This window comes from Monodelphis domestica, chromosome 4, assembly GCF_027887165.1.
Source record: "Monodelphis domestica isolate mMonDom1 chromosome 4, mMonDom1.pri, whole genome shotgun sequence".
Classification (NCBI taxonomy): domain Eukaryota; kingdom Metazoa; phylum Chordata; class Mammalia; order Didelphimorphia; family Didelphidae; genus Monodelphis; species Monodelphis domestica.
Window position 1 is genome coordinate 303,210,879 of NC_077230.1, and position 25,475 is coordinate 303,236,353.

Here is a 25,475-nt window from a genome sequence, read left to right on the forward strand (position 1 = left end):
ATCCAAGACTCAGTGATTTTCTCAAGTGCCAGAGTTGTCCACATAGCCTTTGAAAGCTGGGCATAAGAAATCCATGGGACGTCTCTGCTGCCCTGGCATGGGAGGCCAGAACTGGAATGACTTAGAATTTTTCTAAAATATTGGTAACAGGACATACATTTTCCCCCTAGAAAAAAAATCACTATGAAGGTCCTAGTCTTGATGCACATATAATTTTGCCTTATTGCTCCCATTTTCTTACCATTACAATGAATAATGCCTAGAATGTTAGAGCTTGAAGGGAGTTAATTAACAACTTGGGCAAAGTTCCTCATTTTATAGATAAGGAAACTAAGGAGGCTTAGAATGGTTATGAGAACTTGAACAAGATTACACAGCAAGTTAGTGGCAGAGATGGGAGGGAATCAAACCCAGGTCTTCCGATTCAATGTTCTTATACTCAATTTCTCTAGTGTATATAAATACCAAAGAATTGTGTGAAAAATAGAAAGTCATGTAAATTGATAACAACTTGTATAAATGAAATTAATGATTTTTTTCTATTTGGATGTGCAGAATCCTATTAGAAAACATATTCTGCACATGTACATACATAAGTACATAAATAAGAATATGAAACATCTAGTGGTGATGGAGTGCCATGAAATTAATACTTGCAATCCAGATTGCTGTAGTTTACACTTTTCTGTATGTTTCAAATCAGGTGTGTACCATTTGTACTAAGCACACCATAGAATGAGAATTATCCAAAGTCCATTGATTTTAATATGTGTTTTGGTTTGTAAACAAAATTATAGTAATTTCTTGCACATTTTTGGAAAATAATTGTATAAGAACTTATGTATCTGCTTATAGATACAATGTGTAAATAAAAATTTCATTCACAAAAAAAAAGAATATGAAACTTCTATCAGGTTTATTACCAGCATTTTTATTAGAAAATAATGTTGTTAGAAATTTTGTCTATCTTATTAGGAATTTATAATATGGAAATTGCCTCAACAGCTTACAAAAGCGATTCAAGAAAATTCTCCATGGAGAATTCCTGCTTCGATACAAGAAATTCGTAAAGCCATAGCAGATCAGTATACATCTCGTTCCCAGGAAGACTTTATGGATAAATCAAAAAGTAAGGTCTCTGGTTTCCCTTGTTTCCTACATGAGAAATCATGTGTTGAGTTTTCATCTTCTCTTCTTATAGGAAAATTGATTGCTCTACTTCTGAAATGTAGGGGAACAGATCAGTAATTAGCCCAAGTTTCCTTCTAGGACTAATAATTCTGACATGGAAGCAGAACTCCTTTGCAAACAGTATAGTGCCAGGGGTACCTCCTCCTTCACATACTAGACCTTTAGAAAAATTATTCCTGGAGAATTCTTTAAAAACATTTTTTAAGTTTTTATAAATTACATGTAATGACAAATATACACATAAGTTTTCTGAAGTTAAATGATATAAATTGTCTTCTTCCCTCTCTTCTCTTCTCTTCCCCTTCCTGGAGCTAACTTGGCAAGCAATTTGATCTGGGTCATACATATATTATCATGCAAAACAAATTTCCATATTGTTCATTTTTGTAAGTGAATAATCATATAAAACCAAAACCCCCAAACAGAACACCAAATAAACAAGTGAAAATCTGTATGCTTTCATCTGCATTTTGACTCTCAACAGTTATTTCTTTGGAGGTGGATAACATGATAGCATTCTTTGTCATGTCTCTCAAAATTGTCCTGGATCATTGTATTGCTGAGAGTAACTCTTTCACAGTTGATCTTTCCACAATATTGCTTTTTCTGTGTTCAATGTTCTCCTGGTTCTGCTTATTTCACTCTGCATCAGTTCACGTAGGTCCTTCCAGCTTTTTCTGAAATATCCTGTTCATCATTTTTTACAACATAATAGTATTCCCTCCCCATATTTGCCACAATTTGTTTAGCTATTCCCCAATTGATGGACATCCCTTCAATTTTCAATTGTTTGCCAACACAAAAAAAGAGAAGCTATAAATATTTGTGTGCAAGTAGGTAATTTCTCCCCCTTTTAAAAATCTCTTTGGGATACAGATCTAGTAGTTATATTACTGGATCAAAGGGTATGTATTGTTTTAGAGCCCTCCAGGCATACTTCCAAATTGCCTTCTAGAATGGTTGGCTCAGTTCATAACTTTGCCAATAATGCATTAATATCCTGATTTTTCTATAGCCAGTACTAGATTGTTTTGATGATCACTGCTTTATAGTACAGTATAAGATCATCCTTCACATTTTTTCATTAGTTCCCTAGATATTGACATTTTTTTCTTTCAGATGAATTTTGTTATAATTTTTTTCTAGTTCTATAAAATAATTTTTTGGTAATTTAATATGTATGGCACTGAATAAGTATATTAATTTGGGTAGGATTATTATTTTTATTAGCTTGGCCTCTCCATGAGCAATTAATGTTTTTCCAATTGCTTAGATCTAATTTTATTTGTATCAAAAGTGTTTTGTAATTGTGTTTATATAATTCTTGCATTTGTCTTGGCAAACAGATTCCCAAATATTCTATGTTGTTTAGAGTGATTTTAAATGGAGTTTCTCTTTCTAACTCTTGCTGATGAATTTTGTTAGAAATACATAGAAATACTGATGATTTGTGTGCATTTATTTTGTATCCTGCAACTTTGCTAAAGCTATTAATTATTTCAACTAGTTTTTTAGTTAATTTTCTAGGATTCTCTAAGTATACCATCATATCATCCACAAAGAGAGGTACTTTAGTTTCCTTATTTCTTTCTTTAATTTCTTCAACTTATTTTTCTTCTCTAATAGCTAAAACTAGCTTTTCAATATAATATTAAATAATAGCAGTGATAATGGACAATCCTTGCTTTTGTCAGACTTGGCTGACAGGGGTCCAACCCGAGATTAATGAAACAGATTGGGCAATTTGGCAAGGGTTTTACTGGAGGAAAGGAGTGGGCAGAGGGGAATGGGAGGAAAATGGCAGTGGAGTGGGGCAGGATGAGGAAGGGAGAGAAAGGGGGGATCCCATGGTCTGTAGAAGGCTAAGAGTCTCCACCTGGGTGCTGAAGGGTGGGACAACCTTTTTATAAGGTAATGGTCTGAGATGTGGAACCTTGGTCTCTGGTGGTGGGAAGTTCTCAGACCTGATGGTCAGTGATGTGGGGAGGTTATTTGTATAGGTCCGACAAAGAAAGAAGTCTTAGAGTCCTGCCAGGTGTTACTATTGTGACAGTTTCAGGCTCAGGCAGGTGTTGGGGAAAGGGGGGGAAGGATGGGGCTTTGGTCCCCGCAGGGATTGGGGGAAAGAGGGACTCTGGTCCCAGGATCTATCATTCCCATCTTCCAATTTATATAAAAAGAAAAAAAATGGGATTGGGAGATGCTGGGGTGGGGAGGGAGAGAAGGGGCCATGAGTCCAAGGGGAAAATGGGCGATAGTCTTGCTCATCAAATTGCTTCCTGCTGAAGAAGGGGCGATATGTCTTTGGGTCTCTCATGGTCCTGACTGCATCCCTTGGTCTGGATTGGTGTTAATGTTTTCTGGAAAGATCTCAATAGGAGAATATTATGGAGGGAGAGGAGGAACTGAAAGGTCCTGGAGGTCTAGGAGAAGTAAAGTAGGAGAGAGGTGTGAACCTTAAATTTCCCAGACCCTACTTCACAAGGTTGGGTTAAGACCATTCCCCATTTGGGCAGTGAAGGTACTTGATCAGGAATATGAGAACTCTACTTCACCATACTTAAGCATGCCTTAGGGGAAGATAAAGTTGTAAACTCTTTTCTGAACAATGAAAAGTACTTAAACCCATACTTATAATAAGGCAAAAAGTTCTTAAGCTGTGCCTATACAAAAGGGTGATAAGTACCTATGAACGTCAGGCAACTTGTGAATTTACAAGGAGCAAAGAGGTGAGAAACTTACTCAGAAGTTTTCTGGTGTAAACTTAATAAAAATTTTAAGACTTCTTAGGTGTGAACTAAGAATGGTCTGTCCTTTGGAAAATGTCTACTGTGATTGGCAGATGGGAGAAGTTAGGGGAGGAGACATAGGAGAAAATTCCCTTTAAATAGGAGCTCAGATTCATTCAGGGACATTCATATTCAGATTCAGGATTGAGCTGGTGAAGGCAGCTGAGATGAAGCTGGCCTGGTGTCACTAGAATCCTTGCTTGGACAGATCTTGTGGTGAGTGATTAAGGACTGACTGATCTTTCTTTCAGGGCTTAGGCCTGGGTTGGCCAGGGCTGCCCTGGGCCAGCCTATCCTTTTCTTATTATTTCCCTTTTCACTCAATCTCTCCTTTTCTTTAATTCCACATTTGTATTAATTAAAATATCTATAAAACCCAGTTGACTTGGGAATACTTTAATAATTGGGAATTTTTCCCTGGCGACCATCTTATATATTGATTTAAAAACAAGACACTGTAGTGAAATACATATTTTCTGTGGTCACAATTTACTCATCCTCTCTTTTATCTGCCACAATTTAAATCTTCCACTATTTTAATCACTACAATTTATGACAACCAACTATTTTAATTTTTACAGAGGGCAGTCAGAGGATGTAAGAATTCAAAAGAAAGGAACAGAGTGAATATCATTTAGGTTTCTTCACTTAATATAAAGTGATTAGAATTTGAGGTGGGGTACAGATACTTAGGTAAGTAGTAGAACATATTTGTTATGCACATTCAAATTTCAGGGGCTTCAAATACCTATGACTGTATCCTGGGGTTTATTTTGTTTGTTTGTTTGTTTGTTTTTGCTTCATTAAAATTTTTCCATGAACAAATAAAGCAGAGAAAGAATTTTTAATATTGTTTGACTTCAGGTGAGAGTCAGTCATGCAGTGTAATAGCACTTCATAGCCAGGCTTAAGAAAAATCAATTAGTGTTCACTATAGTTAGAAGGGAATCCTGTCTAGTCTACACTAAAAACCATTACCTTCAAACTCTTTGAAACTGCCATCTGTCTTCATCTGAGTACCTTGTGGCATTTCTCTTGACTGGTGGAATACCAACATACTGACCATTACTTTTGATTCATCTTGGTATAAAGAACAATTGTTAGAAAGCATTGCTGCACAGCGAAAGGAATACATGCAAAAAAAAAAAAGGGGGTTAAGTTGAGGTGAACATAGAGTAGTTTACCTGTCAGATCTATGGGAAAGATTTTAAGACTAAACAAGAGACAGAGAATATTACAAAATGTAAAATGAATAATTTTGATTACATTAAATTAAAAAGGATTTGTACAAATAAAACCAATGCAAAGAAAGCCAAAAGAGAAGCAACAAATTGGAAAAAAATATAACAAAAATCTTTGACGAAGGTCCCATTATTTAAATTTATAAGGAACTAAATCAATTATACAAAAAAAATCAAGCCATTTCCCAATTAATAATTGGGCAAGGGATATGAATAGGTAATTTTCAGATAAGGAGGTCAAAAAGAACAATAAGCACATGAAAAAGACTTGTACAAAAATATGCCTACCCTTTGATCCAGCCATAACACTGCTGGGTTTGTATCCCAAAGAGATAATAAGGAAAAAGATTTATACAAGAATATTCATAGCTGAGCTCTTTGTGGTGGCAAAAAATTGGAAAATGAGGGGATGCCCTTCAATTAGGGAATGGCTGAACAAATTGTGGTATCTGTTGGTGATGGAATACTATTGTGCTCAAAGAAACAATGAACTGGAGGAATTCCATGTGAGCTGGAATGACCTCCAGGAATTGATGCAGAGTGAGAGGAGCAGAACCAGGAGAACATTGTACACAGAGACTGATACCCTGTGGTACAATTGAATGTAATGGGCTTCTCTATTAGTAGCAATGCAATGATCCAGGACAATTCTGAAGGACTTATGAGAAAGAACACTATCCATATTCAGAGGAAGATCTGTGGGAGTAGAAACACAAAAGAAAAACAACTGCTTGATCACATGGGTCAATGGAGATATGATGGGGGTTATAAACCTTAAATGATCATCCTAGTGCAAATATCAATAATATGGAAATAGGTCTTGACCAATGACACATGTGAAACCCAGTGGAATTATGTGTCATATATGGGAGGGGGTTGAGGGGAGTGGGGAAAAGGAACATGATTTTTGTAATCCTGCAAAAATACTCTAAATTAATCAATTAAATAAAATAAAAATAATAAAAATAAATCTGGAGGCTATACTATTTGGTGTATATATGTTAAGTACTGATATTACTTCATTGTTTATATTACCTTTTATCAAGATGAAATTACTTTCCTTATCTCTTTTAATCAAATCTATTTTTGCTTTAGCTTTGTCTGAGATCATGATTGCTATTACTTATTTTCTTTAATCTCAGTTGAAGCCCAATGGATTCTGTCCATCCCCTTACCTTTACTCTGTGTGTGTCTATCTGCCTCTGATGTGTTTTTTTTTTTAAAACCCTTTCCTTCCATCTTGGAATCAATACTGTGTATTGGCTCCAAGGCAGAAGAGTGGTAAGGGCTAGGCAATGGGAGTCAAGTGACTTGCCCAGGGTCACACAGTTGGGAAGTGTCTGAGGCCAGATTTGAACCTAGGGCCCCCTCTGATGTGTTTTTTGTAAACATGTTTTAAGATTCTAATTTTTAAGCCACTTTGCTTTCTTTTTTTGTTTTATTAGTGAATTCATCCTATTTACATTCGCTTTTATGATTACCATTTGTGTATTCCCCTCTATCTTGTTTTCTTTTTTAATCCTGCACTTTCTCCTTTCATTCTGTCCTTCCACATAAATATTTTCCTTTAATCACCTTCCTCATTCCTCCTCCCTTTTATTACCCTTTATACCATCACCCTTCTTATTCCCCTCCTACTCCATTCTAGGGTCTTTTAATCAACCCTCACCCCAATTCTCCCTTCCTTATACTACCTCCTTCCCTACTACCACCTTTCTTATTCCTCTTCTACTAATCTATAGGGTAGTGATGGCAAACCTTTTAGAATTCTTCAGGGACCCTGTGCCATGCCCCACCCATCCCCCAGACTGTGTGCTGTGCTCTGCCCCACCATGGAAAGCCATGCCCTGCCCCTGACTGCATGGCCCCATACCCTGACTGCATGCAGTGCCACACCCCTCTGCATACAGGGGTATAGCTGGACTGCCAACCCTGGGCTGGCCACATTCTGCCACCATGATATGGTGGAAGGAGACTAGAGTGTCTCACCACCTTTATTCAGGGGTGGGGGCCTGGCTGCTGACTGGCCAAGCCAGGGCCAAGCTCTGCTACAAAGCTTCAGTGCCCTACCTCCTACATTTGGGGGCAGGGCCTAGATCCCCAGAGAGAGGTCTCTGTGTGCCATCTTTGGCCCACATGCCATAGGTTCACCATCATGGCTATAGTGTAAGATAGGATTCTATGCCCCAATGAATCTGATTTTTTATTCCCTTTCTAAGTCAATTCCAATGAGAGTAAAGCTTTACCATTGCCTATCACCACCCTCATCCTCCCCTCCACAGAAATAATTTTTTTCCTGAGCTTCTTTATGTGATATAATTAATCCCATTTTACCTCTCCCCATTTCTCTCAGTGCAATCCTCTTTTTTTCACCTCTTGATTTTTTTTTTTTGGTATGGCATCCTAAACACCTTACTCCCATACCCTTTGTCTATGCATACATATTCTAATTACACAATACTCTTTGTCTATGCATACATCTTCTAACTATATATAATGATAAAAATTTTAAGAGTTACTAATATCTTTCCATGCAAGAATATAAATAATTAGACCTTATTGAGTCCCTTTAATGTTCTCTTCCTTATTTACCTTTTATGCTTCTTTTGAATCTTATATTTTGTTAAAATTAAATTTTAGTTTCTCTGCTAAAATATTATATTTTAGTGGTTTATTAAAGATTATTAGAATTAAGAATTAAAGAAAATACAAAATAAGAAAAGCATGTGCAAATCTTGCCTGCTCGGTAGAGAGCCGCGTGAGCCTAGAAGCAGAAGCAGAAGCAGAAGCAGGGAGAGAGGGCCAAAGTAGGTGGAGAGTCAGTTTAAATACCCATTTTGTTCTTGTCCCAAGTGAGGACCTCAGGTGAGATTTTAGGGAATTCTGGGAATACCAAGGACTTCTGGGAATTGAAGTCTGGGGTTCAAGTCTCCATTTTTACATTTTCCCATTTGATCATATAGGGAAAAGTTTCCCCAAAAGGATCATGAAAACATTATCAACTTAAAGATTACAACAATTTGAGGATAAGAGGAAAAAAAGAACAAAACCAATAATTGCTAGATGTATTGACAAAAAAAAAAAAACAGTTAGGGGGCAGTCCCCTTTGGCATGAAAGTATACATACAAATAAATGTTCAATCAACCACACCCAAAGTTCATTCTTGATCTTCTCGTGCAGCTTTTGGTCTGGAGGCATCTTCATGGTGTCTTCTCCAAACTGTTCAGTTTCTGGATTCGGAGAGGTAGCATGTTTCTTAACCTAAAATTCTTCTCTAAAGGAATGTAAACTTTGAAATTTAAAATAATAATATTTTTACATTTCCCTGTGAAGAGGGTGATTGAATAACACAGGATTACTTAGGGATGCATGGCTGAGTTATGAGGTATATGAAGTAATTGGCAAGAGAAATTAAAAAGACATCAGAAAAATCCAAATAAAAAAAGATAATTTCTGGATGAAAATATAGATGTGTAAAAATTCCAAGTAAAGGAAAAATAAATCTATAATAGGTCCTTCAATCAGGGCCCAATTAAAATGATCTAAGCAAGTAAGCATTTACCCAGTCAGTAGCCAGGACTACAGAAAGTTTGCCACACTATGAAAGACAGAAAAGGGACTAGATTATAGGAGCCAGGTCAGGAGTCAAGTTTGGGATACTCGTCTGTAAATATTTTCAGAGTGTGGATACAAGGAAGGCCTACTTCTTAACGTATGTTAAGCATCTCAACCTTGAGTCTTCACACTAGGTTCAAGTCCTTTGTATTGGTTTAGAAGTACATCAGTCCTTCCTGGATTGGTTTCTTTGGCCTTGTGCAATGGCTCTTTTGTGTATTTTGTCCTGGAATCAGACAGAATCATTAAGCAAAGTCCCATAATTTTTTTTAAACAATTAGTGGCATCATTTTTATAGTCTCAAGCTTTTGGGGCATGCATTAGCAAATTTTAAACTTATATTACTGCTAAATCAAAAAGTTAAAGAAAAACTTAATACTGGTGATATGTGCTTCAAATATAAAAAGGAAAGAAAAAATAAAAATTGAAATAGTATATTGCACATGCAAGAAATATATAATAATAAGAGTTTTAAAATTCTAAAATATAGCTTATAATCATTGATACACTGTGTCAGTTAAGAAAATATAGAATACAAGGCTTTCTCACCAAAAATGAGCTATATTTCCTCTTCATATCTGGCCATGATCCATGGTGAGTACAAGCAAATTTTACAAGGTAACAGTTTTTTTTTTAAATAAAGAACAGTAGTACAAATATGTAGGAATCAATATCCCCAAAATTCTCAATAGCCCAATTAATTACAATAACAAACAAGCACACTATCATTTTTACATAAGTTGCTGTATGGCATTTTTAAAAGTTTATGAACTGATGGATATTTGTTACAATTTTTACAGATATAACAAAGGTTTCAACCTTGGTAAACATATTTTTGAACAAAGTAAAACTTATTTTGGGTTTAGAACATCATCAAGAAATCTAGATATCATTCTGGTGAAAGTAAAGTGAGCTGAAGAGTTGTAAATGAGAGATGCTCCCTTTTGGGGAGCCATCCAGGGGGTACTATATGCCCTGGGATTAACTTCCCAGCTTCCGTTCACATTTTTATAAATGTGGGAGTTGGAGGTTATAATCATATTTCACTTCAGCTACTAAAATGGGTCTTACTTCCTGTTAGGGGCAGGCAAAATGACCAGAGATTGTTAAAAAATTCTAAAAATCATTTCTAAAGAACCCTTAAAATCAATTTGAGATATTTAGCTCATTAAATTTTTCAAAGGTTGTTGTAGCAATTTTCTGATGAAGTCCATCTATCCTCTATGTGACAATTTACAAAGTAAAAATTAGAAAAGCTGCTTTTATATGGGCCTTCTCAATAATGTTTGTTCAGTATGGTTATAGGGGAAAAGCAACAGAATATAACAGTAATTAAAACCTAGTACATTAAAATGATTCAGTATAACAGAATAGTATTGAATGCAGTAATATATGAACTTAAAATCACAAAGTTAAATCTTAAACAAAACAATCAGCAAAATGCAATAAAATACAGAGATTTTTATAAAGCATTGGAGTCTGAAATGCCTTAAAAATATAACCTCCAGGGGGCAGCTGGGTAGCTCAGTGTATTGAGAGCCAGCCCTAGAGATGGGAGGTCCTAGGTTCAAATCTGGCCTCAGACACTTCCTAGCTGTGTGACCCTGGGCAAGTCACTTGACCCCCATTGCCTAGCCCTTGTCACTCTTCTGCCTTAGAGCCAATACACAATATTGACTCCAAGATAGAAGGTAAGGGTTTTAATTAAAAATATATATATATATATATAACCTCCAGTCTCTTTAAAGTTCCATTTTTTAAAAATTATCTATTTAGAACACCTATTGTCAGAAGGCAGAAGATTGATAAGGGGTAGGCAATGGGGGTTAAATGACCTGCCCAGGGCCACACCGCCAGGAAGTGTCTGAAGCCAGATTTCAACCCAGGACCTCCCTTCTCTAGGCCTGGCTTTCAATCCATTGAGCCACTGAGTTGCGCCCTTCCCCTCTCCCCCACCAGTAAGGGTGGATTTTAGGAATCTCAATTTTGGCCAAAGAATTACAGGGAATTGAATTTTCTCCCAGGTGAGATAAATGAAAGTATCAGTACAGTGAAAAGATAACCTTTTAAAGCCATGCTTATAACCTGTTTGGAAAAGTCTCTTCCTTATTTCCCTCTTTCTCCTCTCCTGTTATCCCCTGCCCCCAGTCCACATGGAGGTGAATTGTAGCCTAAAGAAAAATCACTCTCGTTTTTTTTTTTACCAGCTGGTTTTTGATCCTGAAGAAATTGGGTCTGCTACCAGCAGCCTGGGTCCTGGGGCTGGGCCTGGGGTGATGAGCCATCTGCTCAGAGGCCAGGGTTGCTGGGGCCGGGCGGGTTGGGACCAGGTAAGTGAGAGCACAGGCCTGGATTGCTGGAGCTGAGAAGCAGGCAACAGGAGCTGAGCCAAGCCGAGCCGGGCCAGGCTGGGCCAGGTGGGAAGGGAGGGCAGGACTGGGACCAGGAGAGAACAAAAACCAGGAGCCAGAGCCAGGAGCCAGTAAGCAGGCAGGAGAGTGAGCTGATCAGCAACAGCTTTGCAAGGGTAAAAAACCTTGGTCAGAGAAATGTGGCTTAAAAAAATCTAGGCAGTAGCTATTAAAAGCTGAACTTAGTAACAGTAGAGAAAAGAATCAGAAGATTTAGGGTATTTCATCACAACTGACGTGGTTCGCCAAACTGTTAAAATTAAAATTTAGTTTCTCTGCTAAAAGTATTATATTTTAAAGGTTTATTAAAGATTATTAGAATTAAGAATTAAAGATAATACAAAATAAGAAAAGCATGTGCAACCTACATCTTTCCTGCTCGGTAGAGAGCTGCGTGAGCCTAGAAGCGGAAGCAGGGAGAGAGGGCCAAAGCAGGCAGAGAGTCAGTTTAAATACCCATTTTGTTCTTGCCCCAGGGTGAGGACCTCAGGTGAGATTTTAGGGAATTCTGGGAACTACTAAGGACTTCTGGGAATTGAAGTCTGGGGTTCAAATCTTCATTTTTACAAGTTACACATCAAGTTTTCTGTTATGGTCTAGTCTTTTCATCAGGAATACTTGGAAACATATTTTATTAAATGACCATATTTTCCCCCGAAGGAATAAAGTCAATTTTGATGGACAGTTGATATTGATTGTAAACCACAGTTTCTTTGCCTTTTGGAATATCATATTCTTATCCTTCTGATCCTTTAATGTAGAAGCTGCCAGATCCTGTGTAATTCTGACTTGGGACTCCATGATATCTGCATTGTTTTTTTCTGGTTGTTTGAAGTTTTTTTTTTCTTTGGCCTGGGAGCTCTTTAATTTGACTACAATACTTCTGGGAGTTATCTTTTAGGGAATTAATTAGAGGAGATGATCTATGGATTCTTACCCTCTTTTTCAAAAAAATCAAGGAGTCATTTTCTTTGATAATTTCTTACAATATGCTATCTAGGATTTTTTTGTTTTATCATGACTTTGAGGTACTCCAATAATTCTTAGATTGTCTCTCCTGGATCTGTTTTCCACGTTAGTTGTTTTTTCAATGAGATAGTTCATATTTAATTTTGTTTTATTGTTTCTTGATTTCTCTGGAACAATTTTCTTCCATGACCTTTTAAACCTCCCTTTCTATTTGGTCCATTTTACTTTTCATGAAGCTTTTTCTTTATTGGATTTTTGTGCCTCTTTTTCCATGTTGACCAATTCTGCTTTTAAGCTGTTAATTACTTTCATTTATTTTCTCCATTTTTCTTCCACCTCTCTTAGTTGGCTTTTGAATTCCTTTTTGAGCTCTTACCGCATCTGAGACCAATTCCTATTTTTATTTTAAGGCTGCTTTGATCTCACTGTTTCCTACTGAGGCTATGATTTGTTCTTTGTCTCCATATAATTTTCTTGAAAACTACCTCCTGCTACTGATTTCAATCACCTCTAAGGACTGCTGATGGCTTGATTGGTTCAGAGCACTGTGAGTGCTACTTTGCCCTCGAGTCTAGGGGCTTCACCACAGGTTTGAATAGGCTTTAGTGGTCATGGACTTGGGGGCCACACTTTACAGACTCATGAGACTTCAAGGGGTGTGTATGGGATGCTCTGCTATTGACTTAGGCAGGGTTACATGTCTTGAATTTGGCTTGTGCCCAGGTTTAAAACCTGGTGCATTAGGTGGGTGGGAGGTGGATGGCTTGCACACTCCTCTGTGAGCAGTATTATTCCTGCTTCACTTAACCCCATGAAACATTTTCATTGAATAAGCAAGAGAAAATAAGTAATTTTTGTCTAAAACTCTATCTGAATTAGGGTTAGGAACCCACTTTTAAATTCTAGTTAATTTCTAATTGTCAATAAGCTTTTCTCTTAGATCTATTTTTGTGAGATTGAGACTGAATTCTCAAAGTCAAATAACAAGCATTTATTAAGCACCTCCTATATGCTAGACATCTTGCTAAATTTTAGGGATAAAAAGAAATGCAAAGACAACAAATGGATATGTGGATCTAAAGGATTACAGCATAATTTTGGGGTCTCCCATGCAAATGAAAGGCTGAGGAGAAATCTAGAACAAAAAGGAGTAGGGAGAAGTTAGCTATTAAGCCACCACTCTCTACCTTAAATTCTTTGTTCTAAAATAATGACAATAAACTTTCTGGGCTTCAAAGGGACTACAAAAATTTTCCCCATTGAGGGAAAAAAATTGTGAGCAATAGTACACATTAGCTGCATAGCTTGCTAGGCCAAGCACTACAAACTAGAATCATATAAAGAGGGCAAAGTACTAACACTTAATAATAGAAGTTCATGCTTTTGGCCTGATTAGTACCATACTTTTAACAAGTCCTACCAATCAGCTTTAGACTCCTTGTTTCAAATGAAAGAGCAGATTGCTTTTTGGTTGCATAGTATTTGTAAATCAGATACATTAGCTTCATTTCTAAAAATGGAAAAGAGGGTTGTTGGCTCAGGAAATTGTGACTCGGACCTTGAGATGGGAGGTCCTGGGTTCAGATCTGATCTCAGACATTTCCTATATGATCCTAAATAAGTCACTTAACTCCAATTGCCTAGGCCTTACTGCTCTTATGTCAGAACTAATACAAAGACAGTATCTGATAAGGGTTTAGAAAAAAGAAGGCACATCTAAATAGGGGAGTCATATGTCAGTGCAGGTAATGAAATAGCAAAAGGCAGTGTAAAATGGGCTTAAAATGTAATTTCATTAATTCAATTAAATATAATTGGTTGCTTTCTATTTTTTTTCTAGTAATACACCTGAAACACACTATACATGTGCCACTTGACTGGAAAAAATTGCTTCCTCGACGTCTAGAAACTGAGTTTAGACGTAATTTCCAAGTCCCTATGAAGATACCTGAATTACAAAACATGAATTTCAGATATGGATGTAATGCATCGCTACCAGTTCCTGCTTATGGACCTGGTAAGGATGGATGTGTGGTATTTAAATTAGTGTTGTAGATTTTTTCTTCTCAGGTCTGGAAGTACTTTCTCATCAAAAATCACTAACAAGCATAGAAATTAAATCTGTATTTGGATAGTCATGGAAGTGAGGAGAGTAGGTAGGAGTAGGAATCAAATGTCTCAACTCAGTTGTATATTACACATCTCAATCACATACCAATTTTTGTGATAACCCTATCAAGTATTTAAAATTCACTTTTTAGTCCTTACAAGAAGAGGGCCATCTAGGTGGCCCAATGTATGCAGTTCTGGGCTGGGAGTCAGAAGATCTGAGTTCAAATCCAGCCTCAAATACTTACTAAGCTATGTTACCCTGGGCAAGTCACTTAACCCTGTTTTCCTCAGTTTCTTCATCTGTAAAAGGAACTGGAGAAAGAAATGGCAAACTACTCCAGTACCTTTGCCAAGAAAATTCCAGATGGGGTCACGAAGAGAGACAAACATTACTGAAATAACTGAACAACAAAAACTGGAAGAAACAGGAAGCACATGGAAGCCAGAGGAATGCAGTATTAAGTATTCTTTCTTCAAGTCAATAGGACCACTATGCAATAAAATAAAAAGGCGGATTTCACTGCTTGAACATTACTGAGACACTATGAACAACCTTGATCTTTGTGGGATTAGGTTTAATTCTAAATGTAATGGATTTTTTCCTGCTTTATTTCTATAAATCTCATGTCTTCGAATACTACCATAGGATAGGCTGTGGGTTGGAGAAGATAAAAGGGTTTCTTTAATAGGAAAAAAAAACCCAGTCTTTATTCCAACTCCTCTCTTCCTTTGACAGCTTGATCTGAAGCAAACTTTCAGACTGATGACATTTACGCTCCTGATTTCTATTGTTCCTCAGATGTGTTCTTTCTTTTTATTTTTAGGGGATAAATTCAGATAGCTTTCAGTTATTGGACATATTAGATAATATGTAGTAGAATCCAGGATTCTGAATAATAAGATTCTGGAAATGTCTGGAAAATTTAAAGGACTTTTATTCACATTGAATACCAGTGAAACAATTGTTTATCTGGGGAGAGAGAGAGAGAGAGAGAGAGAGAGAGAGAGAGAGAGAGAGAGAGAGAGAGAGAGAGAGAGAGAGAGAGAGAGAGAGAGAGAGAGAGAGAGAAAATAGAAAATGAAAAAATGAAAAAAGAAAACCATGCACACTAAAGTTGTTTGGTTTTTATTTGACTTCACATTTCTCTGTATTGACTTTAGAAAGAACTTTAGCAAATCAGATACTACTCCTACCTATCCCTATCCAAATCTCCTCTGCCTCTTGTGGCTAAACTCTTTGAGAAGACTTTCTACAATACTTCCTTTCCTTTTCTCAACTCTCTACAACCTGGCTTCTGACCTCATCATTGCAAGGAAAATGCTTTTTCCAAAGCTACCAGCGATTCCTTAACTGCCAGATCAAGTGGCTTTTTTTCAGTTCTCATCCTTCTTAACCTCTCTTTAGCAAACTTTGACACTGTCAATCACCTCTTCTCCATGATAATCTCTTCTCTCCAGGTTTTCAGAATAATACTCTATCCTATTTATTTCTCCTACCTATCTGACAACTCTTATTCATCATCCATTGCTCTAGATCTTTATCCAGGTTACAGCCTCTAAAGGTGGGTGTTCCACAGGATCCTGTCCTGGGTCTTCTTCTTTCCTTCTTGACTATTCACTCTTTAGCTCCCATGGATCATTTATCATTTCTATGCTGATGATCATTAAATCTATTTATCTAGTTCTTACCTCTATACTAACTTCCAGTGTCATCTTTCCAACTGCCTATTAGAAACCTCAAACCAGATATATTGTAGATAGCCTACACTAAAGTCCAAAACAAAATGCATTATTTTCCTCCTTGACTCTTTCTCCTTCAAGACTTCCTTTTTACTGTTGAGAAAACCACTGTCCTCTCAGACCCCTTGGGGGGATTACAACCTAGTGGTTGTCTGGGATTCTCTACTACTCTCTCTCAAGTCTCATATTAAGTATGTTGCCAGAATCTACAGATTTCACATTTGCAATATCTCTCAAATATACTTCCTTTTCTCTTCTGATACTATTGCCAACCTGGATCAGGTCCTCATCTTCTCACACCTAATTGTTACAATGGGCTTCTAGTTGGTCTCCCTGATGCAAGTGGTCTGGCCCCACTCTGGTCCATCCTCCATACAGCTGCAAACATCAGTTTCCCAAAGTATAGGTTTAACTAGGACATAGTCATAACTCCAGGTTCTCTATTATCCCTAGGATCAAATAACAAAATCCTCTGGCATTTAAAGCCCTCCAAACCCTACTCCATTTCTATCTTTCCAATAATTTTATACCTCTTACATTCTACCAAGTACTACTGATTGAGTGACATTATCCTCTTGGATATTCCTTGAACCATCTCCTGATTGGGCATCTTCACTGGCTGTGTACCATACCTGGAGAACTCTCCCCATCACCTCTCTCCTCTATCTTCTCTGGCTTCCTTTATTTTCAAGACAGTACAGTACAACTGTCTACAAGAAACCTTTCCCAAACCCTTCTTAATTCTAGTGGCTTCTCTCTGTTGATTATTTCCTATTTATCCTGTATTTAGCTTATTTGTACTTAATTGTTTGCATGTTGTAATTTCCCCATTGAATTGTGAGCTCTTTGAGGGCAGTGCCTGTCTTTTGACTTTCTTTTTATCTCCAGCATTTGGCATAGGGCCTCCAAAACAGTAAGCATTTAATACTTCCTTGTTGACTTTGACCTACTTTTGTACTTCAGCTTAGTCTGAATGTTTTTTATCACTCTTTACATTTTAAACAGGATAATGCCATCCTTTAAAAATTCATCTATTAATAACTGGACTTGTTTCTAGCTTTTATAAATTTATTTTTAAAAAATCAAATTAGTTGATGAATTCTCTTATGTATTCACATCATTCTCTTTAGACAAACAAACCCCATTTCCCCTCCAAATTGGAATTGTTCACTTTTGTGCCTTAAGTATTTCATTTCTAAACATTTTACCTTCCTCCTGGATGATTTCCCCTGAAGAACTATAGTTCATAAAATCTCACCCCTCCTTTCTCTGAACTCTTAAAATTGTTTTTAATAACCCTTACCTTCCATCTTAGAATCAATACTAGGTTTTGGTTCTAAGGAAGAAGAACAACAAAGGCTAGGGAATGGAGGTTAAATGACTTTTCCAGGGTCACACAGCTATGAAGTGTCTGAGGCCAGATTTAAATCTGGGACCTCCTGTCTCTAGGCCCTGACTCTCAGTTGATTGATTCATCTAGCTGTTTCTCTCTGAACTCTTTAAAATGAGCTTTCTTATAATAGAGAGTAGATGTCAGAGATTCCTGCACTTGCCTTTATGACACTCTAGAACAGAGTAGTGACTTTCTCCATGGATTCCTATCATTTCCATTTTGTCACCACTTTCTGTTAGTGAGAATCAAATCCAGAAATAGAATCCTCACCCCCTCTTTTTTGCTTCCTCTGCTTTTTGAAGGATGAATTTGTCTCTAAAGTAAATAAGGAAATTATTTACTGCTATAGTTGATAAAATCAGATATCTGGATCAGGTACGAATTTTTGTTTGGATTTTGTTTATTTGGATATTTGTCTCCCAAACCCCTAACGTTTTCATTCTGTCTAGATATGGTCTATTTGAAGAATCAAAGTTCTTGCCAAAATCAAGCTACTTATAAAGAATTTTCATATACCTTATATCATTTGGCCTTTAATAGCAACAGGATAAATATTTTAAGCCTCATTTTGCAGATGAAGAAACCAAGGTACAGAAAAATAAAATGCTCAAGGTTATAAACATTCTAAAATGGTTGAAACCAAATTCAAGTCTTCTTACTCTAAGTTAAGTTGCTTCTGAGATTCTATGGTTGTCTTTGTCTGCCAACTATCAGGCTTCAGAACTCAATTTGATTCAGCAAGCATTTAAGTGCCTTCTTATTTCCTATTTATATTATTTATCTTATTGTGCCAGATACTATGTTAGGTACAAAGGATACAAAGACAAAAATGAAGCAGTCTCTTCTTTTCTTTTTTAACTAAAATTTTTTGGTGACAATTTTAAAGTTTTTCAAATTACATGTAAAAACAAGCAGTCTCTATTTTTAAGAAACTTACAATCTCCTGTACTCGTTTGTTCCAGATTGCAGTCAGGAAATGCAAACCTGCATTTTACTTACAATGTCTCCTGTCCCTTTCTTCTCTGACAATAAACATGAGAATCCTGTTGGCTCTATATCATTGAGGATACAGATGAAGTCCATCATAGGGGACCCATACCTTCCAGTGATGTTAAATGACGGTGAATATTCTTCCCTTCCCCAAAAGCTTTTCTCCCATTGACTTTTTTCTCCTTTGTTTTCACAGTTCCTTCTCTATTACTTAGTCACATTTGGAATCAAGAACATTCAAAGAAACAAAGTACATATGAAAGACATTATGGAAAGGAATACTTAGATTTTGTAACAATTCTGAATTCTCTCAGTGAATCTGAAATCAAGGAATACCTTGAGCAAGTTCCAGAGAGTGGTAAGTTGATAGACATACTAAGATGCAATTTTGTTCCCTTGTTAGAATACAATGAATGGGTCTTTGCCAAATTAGGAACTGTCTCACTTTTATGGTCATTCCCCCCCAAAAGAAAAAAAAATTCTTCAAGAATCCTACCATGTTCTGCTCAATTCCCTGAACTGATATTTGCCTTGAAAGAGGCCCTTTTCATAATATTTCCACATAGGAAGAATTGCATGGCCATTTTTCTTCTTTCTGGTGTCCTGGCTATTAGTAGTGCCCTTAAGATGGCTCTGTCAATCAATCAGGTATTTATTATATGCCTAGCACTATGTTAGGCATTGGGCATTAAAAAAAAGTATTGTCTTCAGTTTCCTTTTATCTTAGTTTAGTTTAATCTGCCTCAGTTTTTCCTAAGAGCAGGAAATTCTACTGTCCCCCACCTGACTCACTTTGTTGAGTGATTTTTTTCCTCCTAGATTTTGTCTTTGAAAGATAGGTGAAAATCTTCATATAATGTGATATTAAAAATAAATTTCTAGGGACTCTCCTATAGTAAAGAACCCTTCTACCCAAGAGACTAGGATTGGGGCTTCTTTTGTAGAATCACAAAGTCTGCCTAAAAGAAAAAGCATGATAGGAAAGCTTAGGACCTAAATTGAGCTCCTGATACAATATTGACTGTGTGATCTTGGACATGTCACCTAAACTAGATGTCCTATAGGCAAAACTCTTCATTTGCAGGTCTGCCTTGTTAGAGAAGCTCCTTATCTGAACACTTTATATTGATTGAATCACCTTCCTGGTTAAAAATAAAAACAAAAATAATACCAATCAAAAATTAAGTGTATGAAATTTAGTTACAAAAAAGACCTTCAAAAAGCAATATTCCCCAAACTTCACTTCTAACTTAATAGCTTTAGGAAATGAAGAGCGTAGTTGTGGGTATGTGAAGGAGGGGTTTATTAGCTCTCTAGCCACTTGCCTTTCAGAAATCTATATCCATGTCTGCCCTCTTGTCCATCAGTCCTAGACCTGTTCTCCTATCGGCTGTCTCCTACCCAGTCAGCTAGGTGTAACCCAAAGATAGAGCTCTGTGCCTGGAGTCAAGACGGGAGTTCAAATTCGGCCTCAGACATTTATTGTCTATGTGATCCTTGCTAAATCAATGAACCATTAATGAACTCCACGGCCAAATGAGATGGGGAAGAAAATGGCAAAACCATTGCAAGTATCTTTGCCAAGAAAACCCCAAATGGGTTCATACAGAGTTAGATATGAATGAAATGATTAAACAACACATGCATTCCTAAAGTCTTATTATATTCCTTAAAACCATTCAAATAAAATAAAACAGTTCTTATTCCCTAGCTTTCTCCTCTTACTCACATACCTCTAGCTCTCTTCTCTGGAGCTACATCTGAGGAATTCTTTTCATTGGGGCAAAAGTGGGAGTTGTGTTCTTCCTGAAAATTGAGATGCAGCTGAAAGTGGAAGGAACAGAAGGCAAGAGAGGGAGGAAAGGGAGTAAAATAGGGAGGGGAAGGAGATGGAAAGTGCATAGCTGAATGGAATTAAAAACAAGGTATTCAGACCAATGGAGGGAAAAGCTCATTCCTTTCTTTCACTCTTATTTTAGAGCTAGAATGTCATTTGGAGAGTGGAGGTCAAGAAAGAAATCCAGAGGCATCTGCAAGAGAGTCAGAGTAGCTTCTGTGGCTAAAAGTGTAATAGATCATTTTTTTTAGTGTTTTAATTTAATCCAAGGGAAGGCTGTAGACTTAAGAGGTCATTCAAGGATGGGAACACAGAAGGAAAGGCAAAGGACATCAAGGAAAGGCTACCAGAGTGGTCATCAAGACAGGAAATAAGTTCAGCTCTACTATCTGTGGATGTGGGTTATCAGTTTCAGCTCCTAATCCTTGAAGTAGGGAACTGGGAGCCAATCTATTATCCTGGAAATAGGTGCCAACACTTCTAAGACTGGGGTCTGTAAACTGATCTCCCGAAATTGTCTCCTCCCCAAGATACACATATGGGGCCACAAGCTGACTTCTCATACCAGGGCTACAGTTTGTACACTATTTGTATACTAAGCAGAGGACAGCTTCCTTTTGGAAACAATCCCTGGAAAAAATTTAAAAAGGGTCCAGGGACTTTTTAGGGAGGGTGTAGAGATTCATTCAGACACATCTTGGTTTCTATCCTCTGATGACTCAGGCAGTGAGGTGCCATTTAGCAGACAGAAATTTCCAGGCATAAAAGATTTCCAGGAGAGGGAAGAAGTGGGGTATTTGGAGCAGGGGAAACGTGTAAGAAAGCCCTAAAGAGTTTTTGTAGGTGGCATTTGAATAAAATCAGTCGGGTTTTCCAATCTAGTTATATTCATTGAAATAATGATTTTTATAATGAAATAATGATTTTTGTTTTTTCTTTACTTGTCTTTTCTTCTCTCTTTTCTAACCCTTATTTTCGGTCTAATGCTAAATATCAGTTCCAAGGCTGAAGAGCAATAAGGGGATAGATAATAGGGGTTAAGTGACTTGCCCAGGATCACACAGCTAGGAAGTATCTGAGGCCAGATTTGAACCTAGGTTTTCCCATATCCAAGCCTGGCTCTCAATCCAATGAGCTACCTAGCTGCTCCTCTTTTGTTTTGTAAGGAGATAAAATAAATTCATTTGGCTAGCCAGTTTGGGCTGAAAAATGATTCTACTTCCTGCAGATTATTAGTGACAATAGCCTAAGATATTTGCCACCATGATCCATATGACCTAAGCTGATCTTCTAAATATTTAGTTTACCCCTCCGGTCAGTAAATAATTATGTCCTCATATATATCGTGATCATATCTTTTAAGTCATTTTGGTCTCTACCTATATATGGTTATTATATGTGTTATTCAACTTTGTAAAACAATAGTATATATGACTTGCTTCTATTTTAGGATTTTCTTTTAGCATTCTAAACAATTAAGCAAAACTTTTCCCCTGCTTATTTCCAGAAAGAAAAATTCTTCAGAATTTCCTAGATAAAAATTACAAAAAAGGGAACAAGCATAGATGAATGCTTTGCCTATATCTGTGGACATCAGCTGATGCTTATGGAACCAGATTCTTCTGCCAGTATTGAAAAATAATATGTTGTTTATTTGACTGTGTTGTCTTAATGTTCTTGAGTCATTCATAAATTCCTCATGTGTCACTCGTCTCTTCAAAAACCTTCAGGGGGTTCCTTTTGCCTGCTGCATAAAAAAAAGGTTTTCCACAGACTCCCCTGCTTAGAATATGCTCCCTCCTTACCCCTGCCTCTCACAATCCTTCCCTTCCATCAAGGTTCATCTTAGGCATCACCTTCTGCAGGAAATCTTTCTTGAATTCCCCCTACCTGAAAGTCTTCTCTCTTTCAAACTCAGATTGTCTTCAAGCATGTTTTCTAGCTCTTTCCTTTGTCCCTGCCTCAATCAATTTATATTATACTTAATTTTGCTCAGATCATATTTTCCCACACAAATGAAATGCAAAGTCTTTGAGGACAGGAACTGTGACACTTAAAAAAAAAGTCTGTATCCCTGACAACCCAACATAGTACTTTGCACAAAGGAGGGGCTTAATAAATGCTTGTCTAATGCAAAAATCAATTTAATAATCCATAAAAATTTTTAAAGATCACCTTAAAAGTTAAAAATGTCTTAATTTGGTTTTTTCCTTTAGCAAAATTATAGGCTACCTCATTCTACTGGTGTTTCTAAAGGAAGACAATGATTCTTATTTCATACAAACTTTTATGTAACAGAAGAAAGTGATTATTTCTCCCATATATATTCTTACCCAAGTAACCTGAAAAGTGCCACAGAAAATGGTGACCACGTCTACAAAGCCTCATTAAGAAGCATATTATTTTGCAAAGCTTTCTCTAATACTTTTAGTTTCTAAATTTCTAAAAAAGTTTATAAATACCAGAGAAGAGCATCAATAGGCATGGCAGGAGATGCTTTGCCTCAGAAAGGAAAGTCTATGTAAAGTACTAGAAAGCTTGCAGGTTGAAAACATGAGATACATTTGAAAATTGTGCATCTCCTGCCATGTCCCTCTCCAACTCCACCATGAAGATAGTATGCACAATTATACTCCTTTGGTGGTAGAACAGTACAAAAGGCCATAGTTGCAAGCAAATAATAATCATACTATTAATAGTGATTACCATAGAGTTTTTCTGCCTTTAATGGCTCTGAAGTTATAGATGATATCATCAAAATATCAAAGGATCACAGTTTGAGAGTAGAAGGACATCTCATGGTCATCTAGTTCAGCCATTACCCCTAAACAAACATCTACTATAGCATTCTTAGCAAGTGATCATCCGACCCTCTGAAGACTTCCAAATAGGTCCAACAATCCATTACCTTCTCAGGCAGCTCATAGCATCTTTATGTAGCTCTAATTATTGAGAAAGGGGCAGGTAGGTGGCAGAGTGGATGGAATGCTGAGTCTGGAGTCAGGAAGACTCAAGTCCAAATTTGGCCTCAAATACTTACGAGCTTTGTGTGTCCCTGAACAAGTCACTTAACCTTACTTTCTCAGCTTCCTCATCTATAAAATGAGCTGGAGAAGGAAATGGCTAGTATCTTTGCCAAGAAAACCCCACAAAGAGTGGATATGAGTGAAACATCTTATTGGAAAGTTTTTCTTGACATCAAACCAAATAAGACACACTTAATAATTTTTTACATGACAACTCTTCCAGTCCTTGAAGATGATTATCATGACTCTCTTAGCCTCTCTTTGCCCCTACTCTTTTCTTCTCCAGATTAAATATTCCCAGTTTTTTCAGAAGGATTCTTAAAATTGAAGGCCTTTTTTTTTCTTCTCTGAACACTGCTAGAAGACAAATTTCACAATGTTTATGCCCCACTACAATACATCCAGCATCTATAATGTCAATGAAGGCACTCAATATTGCTGCAGATCCAAGTCCTTCAGGGACTTGGTAAATGGGCTTTGAGAATTTCTGTATGTAGAAAGTTCAAGCACCCTGTTACCAACTTGTCAATGAATTTATCTAGACTAGTCATCAGAGACTTGGAGGCTTTCCAGTTCAGTATAGTAGGATAAATGTGGATTTAGATTCAGTAGAGGCTTGGACTCCCATGCTAATTGGTTGTGTGGTCAAGGGCAAGTCCTAACTGCTCTTGGAATCGCTTTCCTCATCTACAAAGTAGGGCTAATATTGCACAACTAACCTCAAGGAGTTGTTAGGAAAGTTCTTGGTCTTCCTCAAAGTGCTCTAAAAATGTCAATTATTTCCTAACGACAATGGATGTCCTCCTGGCAGAATTTGCAAAGACAACCCAAGCCATCTCCCCACCAGAATGAACAAACCAGTAGGACTATCATGGAAAATGTTATGCCATAGTCAATCTTAAGTTTAAAATTATTTTTAGTTTGCTAAAGTTGCTTTCATGTGATGAGGCTTAATATATATATATATACATATATATATATATAAAGAAATATGTGCAAATAAAGTCAGTCAGATAAGCACTAAGTAACTACTGGGTGCCAGGCATTGTTCTAAGCAGTTATACAAAAGGAGACAAAAGACAGACCTTGTCCTCAAAGAGCTTATAATCTAAAGGGGGGAGATAAGTAAATTAGTAAAAGTAAATAGAAAATAATAGAGGGAAGGCACTAGAATTAAGAGAGGTCAGGAAAGACTTCCTATGGAATGTGGGAAGTTAATTGGAACTTGAAGGAAGCCAGGAGGCAGATACCTGAGCAATGTGCTGATCCAGTGGTACTTGCTGCCTCATCCTCACCTGTGGGACATTTATGATTGGTGAGTTGACTTGAATGAAAATCCAGCAAAGGAAATTGAGAAGGAGCAGTCAGGAAGGAGAACCAGGAGATAATGTTGTCCAAAAGCGTAGAGAGAAGATAGTAGCAAGGAGAAGAGGGTGATCAGCAATGTTAAAGGCTGCAGAGAGGTCAAGAAGAATGAGAATTAAGAAAAGGCCACTGGATTTGTCAATTAGAAGATCATTGGTAATTTTGGAGAAAACAGTTGCGATGCAATTGATGAGACTGGAAATGACATCAGAGGGTTAAGAAAATGAGAGAAAGTAAAGGCATCTATTGCCTTCTCAAGGACATATAAGACTAATAAATAGGAATAGGAGGAACAGTTTTTGGGGTGCTGGGGAGATATGGGGATGTTTGTAGGCAATAGGGGTGCAGATAAATGACAGAGTGGGGATGACAGGCAGTAATCTGTTAAAGGAGACAGGATGGGATGGAATTGCTTATGTAGGTAGAGGGGTTTACTGTGGTAAGGAGGGGGGCTACCTCTTTAGGTGGAAGAGTGAAGGGGAGAGTAGTAGAAGGCATCTGAGTGATACTAAATGAGAAGGGGATCAGAGAGAACTCACAGTAAATGGCCTCAAATTTTCCATCAACTATGAGGCAAAATTCTCAGATGGAGGAGTGTGGGAAGGGGTGCCATGGGAGGTCTGAGGAGGGATAAAAAGGCTCAGAAGAGCCACCAAGAAGGGCAAGATGGTGAGTTGATAAGGGAGGGGTAGGAAGATTGCTGAAGTTTCTTGCAATACTTCACTTCCTGAATTTATGTCAGCATTGAGAAGAAAACCAGAAATTCCTTTTATCTGTTTATGAAAATAAATTTTG

At 37.1% G+C, this 25,475-nt stretch overlaps 1 protein-coding gene across 1 annotated transcript in view; it reads left to right on the forward strand.

The window, feature by feature from the left end:
• The window catches only part of TEX26 (testis expressed 26), a 59,808-nt gene extending 37,861 nt beyond the window's left edge, over positions 1–21,947 (forward strand). The window contains exons 4-7 of the mRNA XM_007495273.3: positions 1,006–1,129; positions 14,058–14,234; positions 18,649–18,810; positions 21,797–21,947. Coding sequence (XP_007495335.2) covers positions 1,006–1,129; positions 14,058–14,234; positions 18,649–18,810; positions 21,797–21,858 — 525 coding nt within the window. The 3' untranslated portion in view covers positions 21,859–21,947. The remainder of the gene's footprint in view (positions 1–1,005; positions 1,130–14,057; positions 14,235–18,648; positions 18,811–21,796) is intronic.
• Positions 21,948–25,475: the final 3,528 nt, after the last annotated feature.